Raw genomic sequence first — 14,904 nt, 5'->3', positions numbered from 1 at the left:
TTCAATAATTGGATACATGGGTGCCGCGTGTTTTGAGCGAAAAAAATCAGCGTACCAACATTTGTGTCTTTATTGCTTGCTCATCATCGTTTAGCTCATCAACAACATCAGCCATTTTTGTCCCAGGTTGTTACTGACGATGAAAAAATAGTATCTTTGCGTCAAGGACACAAAAAAGAACTTAACGCCAATAGAAAGTCAATTCGCCGAGCAAATGCTGGTATCCATTCGCATGAGTTGTAATCTGGTGGGATAAGAATACGTAATCTACTATAAATTACCTCCCAGGAATGTAACTGTTGAAGTTTATTGCCAACTAGAGCTGGGTCGCTCATGAACGACTCGCACGAATGTGCCGGCACATAATCTTGTGCCGTGAACGAACGACTCGCAATGAAGGAGCTAATCGTTCATCGTTCATACCGGCACCTAATCTATGACCAGCACTGAGCGAGCACTGAACATTGAACGAGCCGAGAGCCGAGCTCGATTGTTCCACTCCAGCTCCAGAGTCAGAGGTAAATACCACGACTCACGATTGGACTACAGATGTGTGAATTCTCCATATAATGTTGACTGATTATCACGACAGAAATATAATTTAGGAATAAGTGAGCCGCAAATGTAAAAATAAATGTTTATTATTAGAATACTGTAGAATATTTTATAACTGTTTAAAACTGCAATAAATTATTATCAAGATATTAAAAATAGAATAAAGTTTATTGTTTGTTTATCTCGTAGGTATAAATAAACGGAAAAATTATTAAATTAACAAAATCATCTCAAATGCAGTTATAGGTAATAGTTAAAAAAATGTTTGCAAATTATGTAGATACCTATTACAAATTATAATTTAAAAATATAATTTGGGAGACTTTTTCACCTTGTAAACTACTTCGTTTAGCAGTAACAATTTACCCTGCTTTGGAAAAAATCCTCTCACACGGAACAGATGATGCTACGACATGTAGTACATAAGAGTTGTTAAATTATATAGAAAATAATAATGGAGAGAAATAGTTGTTTTTTTTAGGTGGAGTTTTACTAGTTCTAAAAAAGAACATAAAATCGATTAGCCATCCTTATATATGAAGGCGAAGGAAGGTGTAAAGAATAGGGTCATTTGTAATAAATACGATTTTGTTACTTGTCAAAACATTTTCTGCATAAGTGCCACCTCCCACCAGTTGTGCATATTAGGCACAGCCACAACTCGAAAGAGCAGGAGTGAGCAAGAGACGAGTGTTTACTTGAGCAATTGTCAGCATAGTCAACATTCAACATCTTGCACGTGTCGTTCAAATGAACGACTCGCATTGAACGGCACACTTAAATGAGTTGTGCCGCACGTGCCAACACATCCAAAATGAACGAGCGACGCAGCTCTATTGCCAACAGTTTGAGGCCGCATTTCAAGAAAAGAGACTTGAAAGAATGATCGAATGATTTTGCAGCATGGTAACACCCACTCTCACACAAATGGCTATTCAAGAGCTCTGTTAGGAGGTTACCCGCATTCGCGTATTCACCCGATTACCTTCTCTTCAGCCTTCTATCGAACGAATTATTTATTTTGTTTGGTAAAAATAAAATAAAAACGCTATGAACGACTGTATCAACCCGATATTACAAAATAATTTGTTATGTATTGCGAACAAGGTATTGTACATACGTAACCGAAAAGCAATGTTCTGCAGGTCTTTCCTCGCTCTAAAATATGCATAGAACTTATCGCCTGGAGCCTCTTTTAAATACATAGTAACGTTTTCCACAGTATTTTTTTTATTTTTTTGCTTTGCATGTGTCATTTTGAAGTGTTAAAAAGGCAAGAGCTTTTTATATTGTGATATATCCATTTTTTTCATAAACTGGATGCCTTAAGAGATTTTGCCTAAAATAACGAAAGACATTGTATGAAATACTAAAATATGTATAAAAAATAGTTTACCTTCCCAAAAAAATCCGCTAGCGTTACACTCTCATCAGTTCTTAGTGCTACTTTTGTTATCCTCCACTTACAAAATACTTCATATACCTACCTTTTCGTATTTTTCCTTGGATTTTAACGGAGGTAAGTTCAAAAAATACTTCTTGAGCGACATTTAAAATATCTTCCGAACAATTTTCTAAATGGTTTTCCGTAGCTCATTTTTATAATTAATATATAACTTAGAATCAATTCGACTAACAAAAATGAAACTAAAAAGCCGTGTCAGGTTACTAGGTTACGGAAATCTTACACTATTATGAAATTTTTTAAATTTCTAACTTTGTGATGCTTTTATATCTATCATTATTTGCTTGTAATTACCTACTAACACAAAATGCGAAAAAATAGTATAAATAAATCTCGCAAAAAGAAAAGTTTTACTAAACTCGTATAATTTTAAAGTTACTCACTCACTGCGCTCGCTCGTGCTCAAACATTATATTCGTTTAGACAAACTTTGCTTTTCTAAACTTATTGTTTAATATACTATCTCTTATGACACTTTACCCCAACTCTACCCTTCTTTCTAATTTAGATCAGCAGCGACGCTACTTTCCGAACTAAAACTGATCGGAAATATACATTTTGTAGAGTGGCAGCACAGAAATTACGATTTCGTGGTTGAAAAAAATGAGTATAGCAACTTGCGTGTAACGTACCTTTTTTTCACTCATGTAATGTCAGTATAATATCATGTTAAGTTGGTTAGGTACTTTTTTCGCTTTTTTAGGTTCATGCTGATTTGATACACTACTTCATCGGTTTCCTGGACGAACATTTCGATCAGCTATCACTGTACAGCTTAGAGCGCTCCATGGCCCTCTTGATGAACCTTTGCCTTACAGAAGAAGCAGAAGAATACTGCAATAAGAATGCTGGACGGGTAAGACACATTTTCGCTGAACCAGCTTTTTTCATGTTCTCTTGATTTTATAGGTTGTGAAATTGGTAAAAAAAATTTTGGACGATAAGTACTCTTCTTGTTTACCTTATATTAGTGGATTACTGCTGAACATTTTGATTCATGAAAACGTCATGTCGGAAGCAAGAAAAGAGAAAATGGATGAAGTTTTACAGCAACTCACAAAGGTTGGTATAAATGTTACACGTTGTTATATGTGACTGGGTTGTAACTTTTCAAGTATTGCCATAGAATGAAATAATGTGGAATAAGCTTGACCCGTAATCTTTTATTTTTTTTTATTTGATCATTTAATAGGCAATTTGAGAAAAAGAAATACATGTTTGAATTATACCATCAATTAATAGGGAGTAAATCTATAATCTCATACCACTCTCCTTATCCTATTGTTTTGTAACTGAGAGACAGAAAAAATTACTTAAATAAATTTTCTGTATTAATCTATTCATAGTCCACTACATCCATTCAGGTCTATGATTACATCATATTTGTTCCAATATAATGACTTCTTTAAGTTTTGTTTGACTTTACAAAAATATAGAGTAAAATTTGAATCTCATTTTATACACTTACCTTTTCTAACAACTGTGCTTCTTTATAGAATACAAAAGACGAGTATATGCGTCGACAATTATCATTCTTGATTCGATCTAGATTTGGTGAACAAGTTGAATCATTTATTGGAGATGATAATGAGTATTTCCACAATGATGATATATTAGAAGATGAATTAGATACAGATACTGAAGATCGTATGCCAATTGATGAAGAAAATTTATCAAGTAGGTATTCAAAAGGATATCGAAATTAGAATGAAATAATATTATATAATATATTGTAATGCTCCAATTATGACAACTAGTTTTGTTATGTGTTGTGTATTGGTATGTATTGTATTATGTTGAGCGCCAGTGAAATGTTAGAAATTTTACTATTAATTCAGGAAATATAATTTATCACTTACCAGGCTAGCTTTCTCATAGGATATCACTCAATTTAATATAAATTGTAATTTAAAGATTATTTTTTTTAAGTATTCAGGATTTAAAATGAAATTATAATTTAATTTTTTTTAATGATTTGATTGACAACTAAATTAATTATGTCAATTTTGCACAAATAACTTATATGGATTTTATTAGAACATGAGTTCTCATCTCAGAAGTCGGTTCATATATTAAATTTTTACTGGTAACTGAATTTGAAAAAGAATTAAATAATATAGTGTGATCTGGGTTCAAACTTTCTATTGACATAAAGATGACAAACAAATTACTAAATTTTTCTATTCCCTATTTAACCTGCTCTACCTTATATCTATTCTATAAACATGTACTTATTATCTTCTAAGAATAATTATTGTCACTCACTTAATATCTATCAACTATCCTTCTTTCTTCCACTGTCCTTGACCTCTTAAGTCGGCACTTTCCCTCTGTAGCGTCTCTTCGGTCCTCTCCCTTCTAGGCGTCCACTTACTCTCTCCTTGTGGTTGTCTAGATATGCTAGATGGGACTTCTAGACTCGCCTGGTATCTCGCACCCCTCGTCTCCTTTATTCTTGGCTAGGATAATTCAGATAATTTTACTAATATAACCTTTTTAATATTTACGCTTTAGTTATCTGAATCCCCTTTCACTATCTTCTAATACTAATTCTTTTCTCAAGAAACTTTTCCTTCGGGTTTTCAAGACCAGCTTTGCACTTTTCCTTTCGTCGTTTATACTTTAATTTGCTTGTATTTATATAATCTTCTTGTATTTTCCTTGACAATTCCTCTCTGCTTTTTCTGTCTTATTTCTTTATTATTATTAATCCTCATTTTTTTTCCCGTCTCCTTGAGTACCATAGCACTGCACTCTTAATTTAAAATACAAAATTTCTTTTTCATTTAACCAATCAGATCACTTTAACTTTTACATTTTCAATTTAACTTTTCCAATATTATTTAATTCCTAATTTGCTATCTAATGCCCTTATTTTATACCCACTTTTATAAATTTAGACTAATATTCCACCAAAATTCATAGTTTACTTATAAATTGTCATTATGTATCCAATTGTCATCAAATTTCAAATCATTAACTTCCACTGTCATTCCTTGACTTTAATTTCCTTTCATCCCAATACTGAAATTTAAACCTTTGAATTATTGATTCTTCTCAAATTCCCCAAATTTGTTTTGAAATTTTAAAACACCCTGTATTTTTGAAATTGCAAAACAAATTTTCAGAGATTCCTGTTTTATCGACATTTGAATTTATCCTTCTGCCTGATTAACTGTCATCGTTTTGTGTGTTATAGGTTATGTGTTTTAGTGAAATTTATATATGTGACTGATGTGAAAATCCCCTCGAATTACTTCATATGGTCCCTCATAAGGTAAGATTAAGTATATATCTCTATCTTTCTTTTTCACAATTACAAGTGAATTTATGTATTTTATATTTACCTACTTCGTGATATGATTTTATTTTTAATAAATTTGTGATTACTCTTTTTCCTCATCCTTGTAACGATATGGTATTGGGTATATTTTATCTTTGAAATTATTTATATTTTGACTTCCAATCATGGACAAATTAGTAGCAACTCGTGTTTCTTTCTTAATTAACTCTTCATACATACCTCTTAATTCTATTACACTATTTTTTTTTATATTTTTGTTTTCTTTTTATAATTCGCAGTTTATCTATATAATATTCATTTCAATATCATATTTATTTTCATATTCATTAATAATATTCTTCATCAACTTACTTTCATATTCATTATATAATTCATAATTATTATTACACATATTCTCCTACAATAATACATATCATCATTCTCACTGCACTCATTGCTTCTAATTTCTTTTCCTTATTTTTAACTTCATTATTAAACTTTATAATATTTCCCTTTATATTTATTATTTTATTTCCATAATCTACGATTGCATTATTTCTTTCCAATTCATCGTTACCCAATATTACATCACATTCAAGACTTGGTACTACTAATAATGATACTACTACATTTAATCCATTTAGATCGATAGAGATATTTACCATTTTGTTTGCCTCGTATAATCTTTTACTATTTACTCCTATTAGATTTATCTTTGGAATTTTAACAATTTTATCTTTTAACCCTATATTATCTTTGATAAATTCTTCTTTTATTAATGAAGCCTCGGATCCTGTATCAACTAACATATTTACTTTAGAATTATCAAATTTACCTACTATATAAATTAATTGATTATTTATTTTATTTTCCAGATTATTTTCGTCTCTTATATACTCTCTGGGATGTTCATAACTGCAAATGTGTACTTGGAGATTTGGCCTGCATTCTACTGAAAATCCGGAAGATCTTCAGGGTTTGTGTTTTGTGATGTGCTGTGTGGTATTTGTATTGACTCGTCCCTATCTACCGATCGAGTGTGTAGTTCCTCATATGATCTACGACTACTTTCGACGCTTGGTCTATCATAACGCTGAAAGTTGACTCGTCTAGTATTTGTATTATCCCTATCATTACTATTTGACCTTTGATTAAAATTGTGTACATTATTTTGAATATTGTCCCTATTACGATACTGTCTGTTATTGTAATTTTGCCTAAGACTTTGATTATTCTGATTATTATATTGATTTGGCTCATAGCTATTGCCTTGTCGATTGAAACCTTGATTATAATTTTCATTACGACCTGTGTAGTTATTGTTTGTATAATTTCTATTAACATTATTGAAATTACGATTATTGTTACCCTGATTAAAATTTTGCCTATTATTATTATTATATGATATTCTTTGTGGATTGTTGTATCTTCCTTGTGTTGTATAATTAAAATTTTGCCTGTAATTCGTATCTAGTGTATTATGTTCTGTTTGTCTATTTATATTACGTGTAGGATTAGAAATATATTGTTGTGCATATGTGTTATTTGTATTATGTTCTATGCGATTTAAATATACACACAATTGATCCATGTCAGTTATATTATGTATAGCAAAACTCTCTGATATTTCGTGTTTAAAATGTCGCGATATATAAAGTACAATTTCTTGTTCCGGCATTGGAGGTGACAAATATTTTGCTGTGGCATATAACTGTAACGCATACCGTGATAATGTATTATTTTTATACTCATTATACTTTCCAAAATATAATTTCTCCCTAACTCTGTTCTGTGCATAATCTCCCCAAAAATAACCAAAAACTTTCTCTCAAATTCACCTACACTTTGAATTTCATGCTCTTTTCCTTCGAACCATATTGCTCCTTCTCTTTCCATATTTTCTCTAATCAGTTCTTTGATTTCATCAATATCTACTATGTATTTTAGCTTAAGTTTTATCATCTTCATGAATACCACTGGGTGTATCTTATTAATCCGTCCATCAAATTTATGTGTCAAATTTTGACCAGTGTAACTTACTATCATATTCTGTCCCATTTGTAACTGTAAATTTTTCCAATTTTCCATTTCTTTTCTTAATTCTTCTTTGAGTTTTTCTATGTTAGTGTTGTTTTCCTCGTTTCTCATATATACCTCTTGTCCTGTCCGTGTTCGTGTTTCTATTTCTTCTATCCTTGTTTTGTTTTGGGTTATTCGCTGCTCCAAGCTATTCATCTACTTTCCATTTCATGAGTTTTTTCTTGGACATTATCTTCTATTCTCCTGATATTTTCGCATAATTGAAAAACCCTGCTCTTACATTCCTGTTCTTTTTTCTTAGTATCTTCAACTCCTTCTGCAACTTTCTGTTCCATTCTTGAAATTTTCTCTTCCATTTCTGCCTGAAATATTTTCTGCTCCTCTTTAAATTCTTTCTTCATTTGTTCTATTTTCTTATCCAAAACACCAGATATTTCTTCTGTATTCCTTAAGATCGCTTGTTTTAATTCACTCATATCTTCTTTTCTTTGTTTTTCTTGATCATCTTCTTTTCTCAATTGTCTCTCCATATCTTCCTTTCTTTGTTTTTCTTGTTCTTCTTCTTTTCTTAATTGTCTCTCCATATCTTCCTTTCTTTGCTTTTCTCTTTTCTTTTCCATCTCCTGGAACATTTCCAATAAACATGTCATATCCGTTTTCTGTCCTGTTTCCTTGCTTTCACTTGTTCCTGGCCTACTCTCTTCTTCAGACATACTTATATCTTCATCCTCTCTCCTTGTTACATTACCACTCCTTAGATCCATATTATTTCTTCTAAATATAATATCTTCTTATTATCACGTTATAATATCGCCTCTTCTTAATTGCGCCCCACGTTGGGCGACATTATTTGTAATGCTCCAATTATGACAACTAGTTTTGTTATGTGTTGTGTATTGGTGTGTATTGTATTATGTTGAGCGCCAGTGAAATGTTAGAAATTTTACTATTAATTCAGGAAATATAATTTATCACTTACCAGGCTAGCTTTCTCATAGGATATCACTCAATTTAATATAAATTGTGGTTTAAAGATTAAATGTTTTTTTTAAGTATTCGGGATTTAAAATGAAATTATAATTTTATTATTTTTTTTAATGATTTGATTGACAACTAAATTAATTCTGTCAATTTTGCACAAATAACTTATATGAATTTTATTAGAACATGAGTTCTCATCTCAGAAGTCGGTTCATATATTAAATTTTTACTGGTAACTGAATTTGAAAAAGAATTAAATAATATAGTGTGATCTGGGTTCAAACTTTCTATTGACATAAAGATGACAAACAAATTACTAAATTTTTCTATTCCCTATTTAACCTGCTCTACCTTATATCTATTCTATAAACATGTACTTATTATCTTCTAAGAATAATTATTGTCACTCACTTAATATCTATCAACTATCCTTCTTTCTTCCACTGTCCTTGACCTCTTAAGTCGGCACTTTCCCTCTGTAGCGTCTCTTCGGTCCTCTCCCTTCTAGGCGTCCACTTACTCTCTCCTTGTGGTTGTCTAGATATGCTAGATGGGACTTCTAGACTCGCCTGGTATCTCGCACCCCTCGTCTCCTTTATTCTTGGCTAGGATAATTCAGATAATTTTACTAATATAACCTTTTTAATATTTACGCTTTAGTTATCTGAATCCCCTTTCACTATCTTCTAATACTAATTCTTTTCTCAAGAAACTTTTCCTTCGGGTTTTCAAGACCAGCTTTGCACTTTTCCTTTCGTCGTTTATACTTTAATTTGCTTGTATTTATATAATCTTCTTGTATTTTCCTTGACAATTCCTCTCTGCTTTTTCTGTCTTATTTCTTTATTATTATTAATCCTCATTTTTTTTCCCGTCTCCTTGAGTACCATAGCACTGCACTCTCAATTTAAAATACAAAATTTCTTTTTCATTTAACCAATCAGATCACTTTAACTTTTACATTTTCAATTTAACTTTTCCAATATTATTTAATTCCTAATTTGCTATCTAATGCCCTTATTTTATACCCACTTTTATAAATTTAGACTAATATTCCACCAAAATTCATAGTTTACTTATAAATTGTCATTATGTATCCAATTGTCATCAAATTTCAAATCATTAAATTCCACTGTCATTCCTTGACTTTAATTTCCTTTCATCCCAATACTGAAATTTAAACCTTTGAATTATTGATTCTTCTCAATATATAGACTGGGACACAGCTAATGCCAAATTCTTAAAGTCAAAATAAAGCAAGTGAGCTATACTTCCATCTAAGATGTGTTAAGGAGAAAATCGATTTTACGAATATTTCAGGATCCAATCATCAATGTTTCAAATTTCAAAGAATTTTTTTTGTCCGCGACTGTTCCATAAAATGTGTTTTCTGAATAATAACAACATCCATTATTCACTGGTTTAAATAGCGCAGGTAGTAGTAATCCGGGCAAATTAGTTTTTTTTTTAAATCGGGTCTAACTCGAATTTTATGGGCTTGAAATTAAGTAAAAAATACACAAAATAAAAGCCTAAATTTGTGTATTCGTAGAGGTTGAGCGCCATATTGTTTATAACAAAAGAAAAAAAATATATTGCTCTTTTTTCAGTTTTTCGCTTATATCTCCGAAAATAAGCCTCTAATCGACATGAGGTATACTTATCGATTTTCTTCCTGAGGAAATTTGCTATAAAGATAGGCTTTTACATTGCAAAATTAACAGTGAAAAAATATGTGCAAAATTTTCAGAATTAAATAAAAAGAACAAATTTGACTGAAATTGGATGAAACTACAGGAAAAGATAACCGTTGGGGTGCTCAACAAATACCCGCAATTCTGACCCTGAATTTCAAAAGTCAAGATATCGAAATTTTGTAGAAAAGGTTCGAAAGGTTCAGATTTTTAAGTTGCAAAATAAAAAAGTTATTAACAAAAAAACCAAAAAAAAAACGGTAACTAGGGTCCTTATCTCGGCAATTTTTTAATATACAGATTTCAAACCAATTGCATCAAATAGTGCTTAAAAAATATGAATTAAGAAAAAAAAAGCGTTCTGATCCGACCAATAGGAGCCGAGAAATTTTTTTCTTTAAATGGTATTTTGGCTGTTCTATTTAATATTTTGGAATAAACTTGGTCTCGTTGTAATGTAGAAGACTTCTTTTATAAGCTGATTTTTTTTTAATGGATTCGACCAAGAAGTGACCAAGAAACGTTCGTTAAAAACAGCGTGATCCGCGCGGCTGAGCTGTAGCCAGGAGAGGGGAGCGCTGTGACGTCATAGTGCCCATGCTGCGCTCGACTTCTCAAAATTCTTACTTAACAAATGGATTGTGGCATTTAGAAAGCAGCTACCGGGATGTTTTTTTTTTAAAGCAACTTATTTTTTTCCGCTCTTTCGAGTGGTGTATGCAAAAGTCTGTGGAAGTCATCGCCAGATCCCGAAAAATTCATTTTTATTGACTTTTTACGTTTTCTCTTGTAATTTCATTGTGCTTTCGATATTTTGAAAAGTAAGGAGGTCTTTTTGCGTATTTAAATACAAAAGTCAATTATATCTTTGAAAAAAAATGATGAATGAATGAAAATTTACCGTGCTCAGAAGAGGTCTACGTATAAAATATCGTTTCAACATTAACTGTTACACTTATTGCGTAAATTATATATAATAAATGCCAGGTAATGACTTACACTCGCAAGACTAGCTTTCCCATTTATAACTACTCCATTGGTGATAGTGTTGTTGGTAGAATAGAAGTATTCAAGGATTTGGGTATATACTTTGACAGTAAACTTACTTTTATTGATCATATCAATAATATTGTTTGTGGTGCCTTTAAATCGTATGGCTTTATTTATCGTAACTGCCGTCACTTCCAGTACAAGCACTTTTAAAACCCTGTTTTATGCTCTTGTGAGATCTAAACTGGAATATGGCTCGATGATATGGTATCCAATTTATCAAGTTCATTGTCAGCAGTTGGAATCAGTTCAAAGACAGTTTTTAAAATTTTTATCTTATTTGCAAGAAGGGTCTTATCCTCCCAGAGGTTTTCCCCAGAATCAACTGCTTAACAGATTTAATTTTGATTCACTGGAAACCAGACGTAATATTATGTTGATTCATTTTCTGTACAACATCTTAAATAAGAATATTGATTGTCCTGAACTTTTAGAAAAAATAAATATTTTGATACCTCGTGAGAATTCTAGACAGCAAGCTCTGTTTTACTGTGCTGCTCCTCGTACAAACATTTTAACAAAGTCTCCTATCTCATTGATGTGTGGGCTTTATAATAAAATTGCTTCTAACTCTGATATACATAGTGATGCATTAAAGAGCATATGTAGCTGGATGACTCTTTTAACGTGATTTTGTATTTTTTGTAAATTATATTTTGTTTGTATCATGTTGGAACGTAAATTTTTTTATCTATTAACAGTACATTTATTTATATATATTTATTTATGTATGTACAGGGTGTTCCGAAATAAATGCAACAAAATTTGGTCAGAAATTCCTAAGAGAAATTTAAGGGACCCGTATTTTTTATTTTTGATAAGTGCGGCCCCCTTTCGGAGACATAGCCCCCTGAAGCAAGCCCCTAAAAATTTAATTTTTTTTATATCAGAGCTCTATCGCACAAGAACCACCAAATTTGGTACACAGGGATTTTATGACATGTAGAATGCGATGCTGATAAGCTTTTTGGCAAGGGGCCCCCACAAGACACTTTTTCGGGGGCCCCCTTGCTTTTGGGGCCACCGAACTTTAGTTGCATATTTAATTTTTAAAAAAATTAGTAGCCCCTTAGAAACTCCAGGGAATTTAAAAACTTTTTTGTCTCTTAAAATTTTTTCGAAAAAAGCAGCGTTTTTCGAAAAAATGGCTAAATGTGATTGGATGCATATCGAGGTTCATATGAAATTTTAAAGTGTTAATCGTAGGTGGCTGGCATTCGCAATAAACAATCAATTTTATTCTGTGACAGTTGTCATTAACCATCATCGGGAGCTTATGGAGACAGGATCAGTAGTTGTAAAAAAATCACAATTTAAAGAAATTTAATTTTAATTTAAAGAAATCACAATTTAAACATTAACAATTAATAAGAAAATGTGAATATCAAAATAAGGTACAATAAACTTGGAAATTAATAACAAAATTAATGGTACTTCATGATTAAATAATTTAATTCTAAAAAGTTTGTTAAAATCACACTGGTCAGTTCCGTAAAACGTGTTCAAAGTGAGAACCGTTTTGTTCAACACAAGCCTGCAAACGTGACACGAAATTTTGACGTATTTTCGTGTGAATGTTGGGAATCTGTCTAATTTCTTCAGCCGCAGCAAGGATTCGTTCATGTAATTGTTCCCGGGTTCTAATTGGTACGGCATAGACGCGATCCTTCATGGCCCCCCAGAAAAAAAAGTCCATGGCATTTAGATCGGGAGAACGGGGGGGCCATGTTACATGAGGAGAATTGTTACCTATCCATCGCCCTTGGAAATTTTCATTCAGCCACTCAGTTACGAAGTGCCCCCGATGTGGTGGGGCACCATCGTGCATAAAGAACAAATTGCGTCTAATACCGAGAGGAACATCTTCCATAAGAAGCGGTAGTTCATGCTCCAAAAAATTAAGGTAACTTTCAGCATTTAATCGTGGAGGCAATAAATATGGACCGATGATGCAATCTCCGACAATTCCAGCCCAGCAATTAATTGAAAATTTTTCTTGCGAACGAGTCTGCCTTAAGACAAATGGATTTGCCATAGCCCAATAATGAAGATTGTGCAAATTTATTAGGCCATCTTTTGTAAAGCTCGCCTCATCGGTAAAGAAAAAATTTCGTATAAATCCCGGATTTAAGTTGTAACGTTGAAGAGCCCATAAGCTAAAATTTCTTCTTCGTGGCAAATCTTCTACTTTAAGTTCCTGGGCCTTTTGAAAGTGAAAAGGTTTCAACAGTTGTCGTTTGATAAAGCGGTGTATTCTTGTTCTGGGAATCTCAAGTTGAGATGACGCGCGTCTTATGCTTATTTCGGGATTTTCTTCAATTAAATTTAAGATAATTTCTTCCTGTTCGGGAGTTAATAAATAACTTCTCCATGAATTAGGTTTTTTCACAACTACGGATCCTGTCTCAATTACCTGCCGATGTACTCGTGCAAACATTGAATGGTATGGGAGTATGCGTGCAGGAAATCGCTCGGCGTACAATCAGCATGCGAGACGTGAATTTTCACGAGCCTCCCCGTAAATTAGGTGCATTTGTACCCTTTCTTGGACAGAAAATCTCACCATTGTTTCGGGTACAATGATTACTGACAACTAATGGTAACACTTTGACACTGGTTAATGACAACTGTCACAGAATAAAGTTGATTGTTTATTGAGAATGCCAGCCACCTGCCACCTACGATTAACACTTTAAAATTTCATATGAACCTCGATATGCATCCAATCACATTTAACCATTTTTTCGAAAAACGCTGCTTTTTTCGAAAAAAATTTAAGAGACAAAAAAGTTTTTAAATTCCCTGGAGTTTCTAAGGGGCTACTAATTTTTTAAAAAATTAAATATCCAACTAAAGTTCGGTGGCCCCAAAAGCAAGGGGGCCCCCGAAAAAGTGTCTTGTGGGGGCCCCTTGCCAAAAAGCTTATCAGCATTGCATTATACATGTCATAAAATCCATGTGTACCAAATTTGGTGTTTCTTGTGCGATAGAGCTCTGAGATATAAAAAAAATTAAATTTTAAGGGGCTTGTTTCAGGGGGCTATATCTCCGAAAGGGGACCGCACTTATCAAAAATAAAAAATACGGGTCCCTTAAATTTCTCTTAAGAATTTCTGACCAAATTTTGTTGCATTTATTTCGGGACACCCTGTATACATATAGGTGTAGGTACATGCATCACAAATTATTGTAAGTATTGTACTTTTGTCATGTTTCCTTATTCCTGTAATTGGGTTTCTTCCTGTTGGAATAATAAATAAATAATAAATTATTATTATTATTATTATTAAATTGTGTCAAGAATATTATTGAATGCTACAATATCGATATTACATATAAGTATTGCATTTTATAGTATTTAATAGAACTGTTTCATTCAATTCTACCATATTTTATTTAATGAATTGTATTGCTAGAGAAAGTTGTCTTTTTTTAATTTTTATAAGAATATTAAAAATAAAATAAATATTTAATAAATATTTTAGACTTCGATGAATTTTGCCATTTTGCCATTCAAGTCACGTGCTCTTCAACGTAAACCATTAACAGAAAAGTGCGCCATTTCTCCTTTCCGTAATATTAATGTAAGCTTTGGTATTTTTCATAAAGAGAATTAAAGGGTTGAAAAGGGTAAGAAGGGTAGAAATCGGTTATCGATTATTACGATGAAAACATGTATATATTTGCTATATACTTTGCGGGCGTAAATATATGAGTACCTAAAGAAAAACGTAAATACCTCAGACAAATTTGACCTCTTGTCGGAGCAGGTCAGGACTTGGTTATTGTGATGATGAGATGAGGTGATCCTTTCTTAGTGAGTGGCCACTAAATAC

General features: G+C 32.1%; 1 protein-coding gene across 1 annotated transcript; it reads right to left on the bottom strand.

Moving 5' to 3' along the window:
• Nucleotides 1-7,534: 7,534 nt before the first annotated feature.
• LOC111691822 (vicilin-like seed storage protein At2g18540) lies at nucleotides 7,535-8,107 on the bottom strand. Its single transcript, XM_023455203.1, has one exon. The coding sequence runs from the start codon at nucleotides 8,105-8,107 to the stop codon at nucleotides 7,535-7,537; it is 573 nt and encodes a 190-aa protein (XP_023310971.1).
• Between the last annotated feature and the right edge of the window lie 6,797 nt (nucleotides 8,108-14,904).

Source organism: Anoplophora glabripennis, unplaced genomic scaffold (genome assembly GCF_000390285.2).
Source record: "Anoplophora glabripennis isolate ALB-LARVAE unplaced genomic scaffold, Agla_2.0 scaffold599, whole genome shotgun sequence".
NCBI classification, from domain to species: Eukaryota; Metazoa; Arthropoda; class Insecta; order Coleoptera; family Cerambycidae; genus Anoplophora; species Anoplophora glabripennis.
The sequence above is the reverse complement of the archived record's forward strand: the minus strand, read 5'-3'. Positions and strand labels throughout refer to the sequence as shown.

Excerpts from the sequence above, each read along its gene's own strand:
- LOC111691822 (XM_023455203.1), bottom strand. The coding sequence starts at position 8,107 with ATGGATCTAAGGAGTGGTAATGTAACAAGGAGAGAGGATGAAGATATA.